The 7,998-nt window shown below is 40.6% G+C and overlaps 1 protein-coding gene across 1 annotated transcript; it reads left to right on the top strand.

The window, feature by feature from the left end:
- Positions 1 to 3,140, top strand: LOC121769143 (RHOMBOID-like protein 2). The gene is made up of 5 exons (XM_042165853.1): positions 1 to 504; positions 1,710 to 1,873; positions 2,032 to 2,195; positions 2,388 to 2,638; positions 2,745 to 3,140. The coding sequence occupies exons 1-5, from the start codon at positions 212 to 214 to the stop codon at positions 2,854 to 2,856; spliced, it is 984 nt and encodes a 327-aa protein (XP_042021787.1). The 5' UTR covers positions 1 to 211; the 3' UTR covers positions 2,857 to 3,140.
- The last annotated feature ends 4,858 nt before the right edge of the window (positions 3,141 to 7,998 follow it).

Genomic DNA, 7,998 nt, shown 5'->3' with positions numbered 1-7,998 from the left:
GTGTTAAGGCAGTGGCACCGTTCTCCACCTCAACTGCAATGCTTACGCGTTTTCAATCCAAAACTTCCTTAAGTAACACAGCCCCACCCACCTCCCTCTCTCTCTCTAACACAAACTCCATTTATTGCAAACAAGCTCCAATCCAATTGTGACATTTCTAGCTGCAGGGCTTGGATTTACAGTAGCTAGGGGAAGAGAAGAGAAGAGAAGAATGATTGGAAATGGAGATCCCGAGAGGGGAGCGCCCAGGAAGCATCGGAACCAGAGCTACTACGCTGGCGGAGTTGGAAACTACGACATGGACTCTCACGACACCTACTGGACTTCCTGGCTGGTTCCGATTATCGTTCTGGCCAACGTCGCCATGTTCGTGGTGATCATGTTCGTCAATAATTGCCCCAAGAATCATGACGGCCTCCATGGAGATTGTGTTGCCAAGTTCCTCCGCCGCCTCTCCTTTCAGCCCCTCCGCCAAAACCCTCTCTTCGGCCCCTCTTCCTCTACGTAATCCCTCCTTTTCCCTCTTCAATTCCGCGGGACTCTTTTCATTGCCTTTTTTTTAATTTGGATTTCTAGTGATTAATTTGTTGCCTTTCGTTTTGATTTGGGATTAATTTGTTATCTCAATTTTGGGTGTGATCTTTCCCCTCAATAATCAAGTTTAATTTGTGTGTGTTTATAATTATGTGGCTATTAATTAGTGGATAAAGTTTCAAAGCTCATAAAATGGAGAAGCTATCTTTAGCAATTACTATCTATGATTGTGATTGTGAAAAGATTTTGATTTAGATATTAGGATTAATATTATTTCTAATTCCATCAGCAGAAAGAGTTAGACTCTACTCTGCTGAGTCTGCTGACAATTATCCATCTTATATAACCATAGATTTTGGTCCATTACAAACCCTCTTAGGCTTTAGACAATATTAACTCTCATCAGTGTATTGAAAATATTGTTTTCCTTGAGGTTTTGCACTAAGTTAACAAAGAACTAACAATGGCTCAACCTCTGTCCTAGTAAGAGTCCAATTCGTCTAAGCATTCAGTTCCCGAACCTTCAGCCAGGATGATTATAGCTCAAGTTGTAAATCCTTGGGTGTCTCTTTAGGGATTGGTGCTATTACGTGCCTGAGTTATGTCTGGTTTCTTCTTCTAGCTTGGTTGGCAACCAAGCTGATCCTTAGGACCTCAACGCCAAAGGTCTTTTAATACAGAAGGAAGATCTTTTTGTTCTTTTTTTTGGAAGAGCTAGTCCTTATAGGTATGAAATACATATGGTCTCCTTAAAGGGTCAATCGCTGGCATTTAGAGTAAATAAACACTCTCCATACTTGAACATATACAAACACTCTGATCTAGCATCTTCATTACCAAAATAACCTTTGTGTCCTCCTTTTAGGACGTCCTTGTTAATTTATACCTATAAAATCTAGGGAACTTTTTCTGTTGGTTTTCTTGCTAAGTTCTGTAATTGACATAAGTGACCTCTCCGATGCATAATTATTGTAAAGGTTCTTACTTTTCTTCTTTACGGTATAAGCTGCTAATTGGTGTTTTGAAAATAGTTCCTTTACTTCATTGTAATCATTTTAGTTATACAGATGGATGTTTGAAAGTACTTTTTTTAATCATATAGCCTATCTAAGTTTTTATGTGAAATTAGAGATGGATGTTTGAAAGTACTTTTTTAATCACTGTCTCTTATGCAGACTGGAAAAACTTGGAGCGCTCGAGTGGGACAAGATAGTGCACCAGAATCAAGCATGGAGGCTTTTTACTTGCATCTGGCTGCACGCTGGTGTAATTCATTTACTTGCAAACATGCTAAGCTTGGTGTTTATTGGAATTCGACTAGAGCAGCAATTTGGATTTTGTAAGAATTTAAGTTTGTTCGTTGAATAAAGTTCAAAATAGTTTTTCGGAATTCGTAAATCATGTTATTTGGATGTCCTGCTGTAGCCAATCATTCATTTTCTTTTCCTTCTCAGTATCACTATCTCACATTTAGATTTCTCGTTCGTGTTTATGCAGTGCGTGTAGGGGTAATATACCTGTTATCAGGTATTGGTGGAAGCATTCTATCTTCCCTTTTCATCCGTAATAACATCTCCGTAGGAGCCTCTGGTGCTCTGTTTGGACTTCTTGGAGCAATGTTATCGGAGTTATTTACTAACTGGACTATATATACAAACAAGGTAAGTTCTGCTAACGATTATAAGTATATCATTTTTTGAGACGCACCACACAAACAAAAAAAGGCCGCAATCTTATGATTGAATACTGAATGTCATAATTTTATTATAAGAAAACTTTATTTATTCATGATAATCCAATGAGAGGGATTTTGAATTCCATAACAACTAAACAAAACCTATATGTTTGAACAGGCTGCAGCTCTTTTTACTCTGATTGTCATCATTGCAATCAACTTGGCAGTTGGAATTCTTCCACATGTCGACAACTTTGCACATATTGGAGGCTTTCTCTCTGGTTTCCTCCTCGGGTTTATACTCCTTGCCCGTCCACAGTTTGGTTGGTTGGAAGGCCGGAATCGCCCAGCTGATACCAGACTGAAGTCCAAATACACAGTCTACCAATACGTTTTCTGGATTATTGCCACTATTTTGTTGATTGTCGGGTGAGATTTCCCTACATCTTATGCTTGATCTGCCTAGACATATACTTGCTGTATCATATGAAATAAAATGACTGATCTTTGCTGTTAATTCGCTCAAATTCTGTAGATTTACAGTGGGATTGGTGATGCTGTTCAAAGGTGAAAACGCGAACAACAAATGCAGCTGGTGTCATTACCTTAGCTGCGTGCCTACGTCAAGATGGAGCTGCGACAACTGATCCGGATTTCTCAACCGGTTGCTTTTGTCATATATTTTTTTGCATTTATTCGACTCACTTCACTTCATAGTGTTCATCGTATAAAATTATGGTTTGTTTGTTTAATTTTATCCGTTCATATTTGTTATATATGTGTACATGCATAGTGATTAACATCCTCGAGACTACTGATATTGCTCTTTTTGAACATATGGGGAATGTTAATGTTGTGTTGTTTTCCTTCATTTATTTAGTTCCTTGTTGACTCAAGAGATGTTAATGTTAATAGAGGTTCATTTTAGACTTGTAGTGATGTTTCTTTATTTCCTTTTGACTTCTCTGCTTTCAATCCTAAATACCACTATAGGTCCTACAACAAACTCAACAACTTAATAGCAAAAACGTGAAATAAAATATGTTGACAACTTATGATAATGAGCCTTCAATCTTTATCTTAAGTTGTTTTGTTGAGTTGTTATCTAAATGTTGCATTCTCCCAAGATTGCTCCTTTTAGCCAAAATTTCAAAATCCTATCTTCTTGTCACCATTATTACCCATATCAATGTTCATATAACCTTGTAAGGCCCTGCTCAGGGAGCTCTTGGTAGGTGAGAACAGCGCCCTCTTGGAGCTCCCGTAGCGGTGGCGTCTAGGCCTAATGTGAGGGAACGCAGGGATGTACTCGACCATGTGGTATGGTCGGAGCTGTGGCTTGGTTGAGATGAGTGGATGATGGTTCTGCCTAAAGGGTTCGTGTTTGGTCTTCCCGTGTCAACTTGTACAAGCTTGTCGCTCAGGTCCCATGGCGCCTTCTCGCCTTTCCTCCACTGCATTTTGACACCGGCCAGCATTGCATGATCTGCTTTCTCCTGTTAGATAGATATTCAATACATTTGGCAATTCAAAGGCAACTCTTATTCAATGTCTTACTGTGTGGTTGATGTGGGAGGGCTTTGTGCTTTCCTCAATGAGAAGTCGGCCAGCCCGTGCCCTTGCTTGGGCGCGCACAAGGGCCTGCAGCTGTCATAACTTGTCAACGTTCCGCTTCCGCAGAATGTGGCCTCTAGCGCCCGTAGAGCTCTCCTCGACTGTGGATGTTCTAGAATTGGCTTGATTAGTAACAATATTTGGTGAAAATGAGTGATAGATGTGAAATGGGGCATGCTATATATGATTATATTTGAGGTTGTTAAGAGTTAAAATACCAAACTAATGAAAGTCTAAATGTTTAACTAGACATTTCACCATTTGGAAATTGCAATCAAGTGAAAATGAAGTCTCAAATAAGACGAGAAAAGCTATATGGAATAATAAAATTGACTGTTTCATGTGTCATATTTTTCACTCTGTTCAAGTGCAACCTTCTCCAATAAACTAAATTCTTCTTTTGGAAACAGATTCCTACTAGGTTTTTTTTTGTTTTATACTAATTAACTAGCCATTGAAAAAGCTACTGGTTAATAGATGCATGCATTAAGAGAAGTACAACTAAAGCTATGAAATAACTAGAAAAGCATCACAAAATTTACCATTTCTTCCTCTCTATTTAATTCCAAAAGGCAATGAAAATAGGGATGTGGAAGATCATGACGATTCAAATTGATATTATGCTTCTTTTTGTTGAACAAGAGTTTTTGATGTATTTCACTTTCTTATGAATGAGGAGGGTTTTACCCACCTAAATAGGCTAGAGATTAGTTACATAAGGAAAGATTTACCCTAGCTACAAATCAGAAAAAATATTCACTAAAATCAATCTTCAATTATTCTCGTGATTTTTTCCAATCTCCTTGATTTATTTCCTGATCTATTTCCAGCACTCCCCCTCACTGTTTTGGTGAGAATATCTGCCAACTGGTCCTCTGATCTGACAAAAGGAAGATCCATAATTTTAGCCTCTATGTTCTCCTTAATGAAGTGTCGATCCACCTCGACGTGTTTTGTCCGGTCATGTTGTACTGGATTCTCAGATATGCAGATAGTTGCCTTGTTATCACAGAAGAGTTTGCATGGATGTTGTGATATCAGGCCAAGTTCTGTCATAAGCTTCCTCAGCCATAGGATCTCTGTCAGACCACTCTTTATTCCTCGAAACTCTGCTTCAGCACTGGACAGTGCTACAACTCTCTGCTTCTTGCTACGCCAAGTGACAAGATTTCCTCCAACAAAGGTAAGATACCCGACCGTCAATTTCCGATCATTTGGATTCCCAGCCCAGTCTGCGTCTGTAAACCCAAGTATCTCCATATGTCCGTGATTCTCAAATAAAACCCCATATCCCGGAGTTCCCTTCAAGTATCGCACAATCCTCAATGCGGCCACCCAGTGATCTGTTTGGGGTTTGTGCATAAACTGGCTAACCACCCCAACTGCGTAGGCAATATCTGGTCTAGTGTGGGAAAGATAGATAAGCTTACCCACGAGGCGCTGATATCTAGTCTGATTTGTGAGTTTCGCCCCCTCAATTAATTGCAGACCATGATTCTGCATCATCAGTGTCTCCGCAGGCTTACAGTCCAGCATCCTTATCTCAGCTAGAAGATCCAGGACATACTTCCTCTGGTTTATAAATATTCCTCTCTTGGCACCTCAATTCCCAAAAAATATTTGAGAAGTCCCAAGTCTTTCATCTCAAACTCGGTAAATAGATTTTCCTTCAATTGACTTATTTCTTCCTCATCATCTCCTGTCAGAATCATATCGTCCACATAAATGATCAAACATGTAATCTTCCCTTCATTCTTCTTGAGAAATAATGTATGATCCGAGTTGCTCTGCTTATATCCATACTTCTTCATTACTTCCGTGAACCTTCCAAACCATGCCCTTGGAGATTGTTTCAAACCATAGAGGGTCTTCTTGAGTTTACACACTTCTTGTCCCCTAAATTCTCCACTAAAGCCAGGTGAGGCTTCCATATATATTGGCTTTGTCAGTTCCCCATGCAGAAAGGCGTTTGTCGCATCAAACTGGTGTAGCGGCCAATCCTTATTCGCAGCAATTGAGAAGAGGACTCGAATGGTGCTCATCTTGGCCACTGGTGAGAAGGTTTCTGCATAATCAACTCCATAGGTCTGAGTGTACCCTTTCGCCACAAGCCTCGCCTTGTAACGTTCAATAGATCCATATGGCCTTCTTTTGATTGTGAATACCCAATGACATCCTACTAGTCTAGACCCCTCTGGTCTTAAACATACCTCCCAAGTCTTGTTTTTCATTAGTGCCTTCGTTTCCACTATCATTGCCTCCCTCCAGTGCTTGATTTTCATAGCTTCTTCGGCATTTCCAGGAATTTCCTCTTCCTCATACAGGGCAGCAGTGAACGCCCTTGCCATTTCAGTGAGATTTGCCTTAGCCAGGTTCACCACTGAGTATCTGCTCCTCTTAGAGATACGTTCTGGGCTGTACCTCTTAGGTGGAATCCCTCTAGTACTTCTTGGAGGCATTATGTACCGCCCTGTGTCACCATCTACCGCAACATTCTCAACGACATTCTCAACGGTTTCTGTAGATGAGTGAAGTGGGGTGTAATCGCTCGACTCTAATGTCGAATGACTAGACTCAGGAGTAAGCGAGTGTGCACATATGAGAATTAATGCAAAGCTCGGTCCAGACACAACGCTCCTTAAATCCGCTGGATCACTGGGTCCAGGAACTCTAGAGAACTACAGTGTTTTTGTCGTTGGACACACTCGACTCCTCTTCAAAAATAAATCCCTCAACCCGAATACTATGAATTAGTATAGGGAAGTGGGGTCGATCCCACAGAGATGGATTCGCAAGGTAGTGCTACGAGACTATGGGAACAAACGGCTGCTGCCACACAAAGGGGTTGAGATTTAAACTACCACTAGATCTAGACAAGAAATGTAAACGCTAGACCTAGGACACAGAAAACTTAATGGAGTCAAACATCAATGCCGACAGACCCAATTACCCCCTAGACTAAGTAAACGACTACCTAATCTAGCTAAACAGTAAGCAACTAACAGTGGGGACCATATTTCCAAAAATAGCAAGTACGGTAAAAAGCTGCAGATAACCAACCCATGCTCCAGCTAACTACGACATGCACCTTTGCAACTAAACTAAACTCGCAGATGAAGAAAACAGAGCACACTCCTAAATTCAAACAGAATATAAAGATTTGGACTCCGGAAACTTGCTATGAATCGGAAATACATCAGATCTACGTAAACTAAGCGAAATGAAATGAAAACACGTAAGCTAGGCATAAAATTTAAACACTTCTGCTCAGAATTACTTCAGACGCTTAATCCACTCCGGATCCAAGCCATACGAACTCAACAACCAACAAAATCAACTCCATAACTCCGATTCTCACAGATCTGCTCCGATCAACTCCAGATTCCACAATCACAAACAACTCCACAACATCAGCAAAACAAAACCCCGATTCATCCATAAACAAACTCCATTCTTCCAGATCTCACCATTAACCTGCAATAATCAAGGAAATAACCACGAAAACAAGCAACTCCAACAATCCAACTCCAGAATTCAAGTAAACACAATCAATCATCAAAAGTCATCACGATCTACGTAAGCGAAAACGAAACTTGCATAAAAGTAGAGAAATATCCAGAAACAAAAGAGGACCGAGCTTCGAACAGCGAAGCTCGGCGAATTCAGCAGAAACGAAAAGAAAGCAGAAATAAATTGTTTCTTCGCCCCAGAGAAGGACGGTGTTACAACCCACAAACACTATCGGAAAGCTAAAAGTGAACCCCAGCGCGAACTCGAGATCCTCCGCGAATTAGAACCAAGTATGTGAAAAGTGAACTGAGCAACAGGCTGTTCGTGAGGCCTCCACCGAGAGAGTCCCTCCAGCTTGCATGCTTCTTCCTTTTATAGATGCGGACATAGCCTTCTAGAGTCTTCGTAGAAATCCCTATTCTACCCTTCAACTCCGAGGCTTCCTCCGTCAAGCAATTTCTTTCATAATGTCCGCTCTTTCGCCAGTTTCCTAGGACTATGCAAGCGTCCTCTTCTTTTCCTGGATCTAGCGAAAACCTTCACACACCTGGCTTAAAACATGCGTTAGACCCAGTAATTTCACGAAATAAAACCCCTAGACCGATGCATGAAATTAGCCTTATCAATGAGTCATTAGAAATAATTGTACAATCCGATTCAGTGCC

Source organism: Salvia splendens, chromosome 15 (assembly GCF_004379255.2).
Source record: "Salvia splendens isolate huo1 chromosome 15, SspV2, whole genome shotgun sequence".
Taxonomy (NCBI): domain Eukaryota; kingdom Viridiplantae; phylum Streptophyta; class Magnoliopsida; order Lamiales; family Lamiaceae; genus Salvia; species Salvia splendens.
The sequence above is the reverse complement of the archived record's forward strand: the minus strand, read 5'-3'. Positions and strand labels throughout refer to the sequence as shown.

What these genes read in the sequence shown, in the direction of transcription:
- LOC121769143 (XM_042165853.1), top strand. Translation starts at nt 212, where the DNA reads ATGATTGGAAATGGAGATCCCGAGAGGGGAGCGCCCAGGAAGCATCGG. An exon ending in GGACTATATATACAAACAAG is followed by an intron (nt 2,196 to 2,387) that starts GTAAGTTCTGCT and finishes ATGTTTGAACAG; the next exon opens with GCTGCAGCTCTTTTTACTCT. An exon ending in ACTATTTTGTTGATTGTCGG is followed by an intron (nt 2,639 to 2,744) that starts GTGAGATTTCCC and finishes CAAATTCTGTAG; the next exon opens with ATTTACAGTGGGATTGGTGA.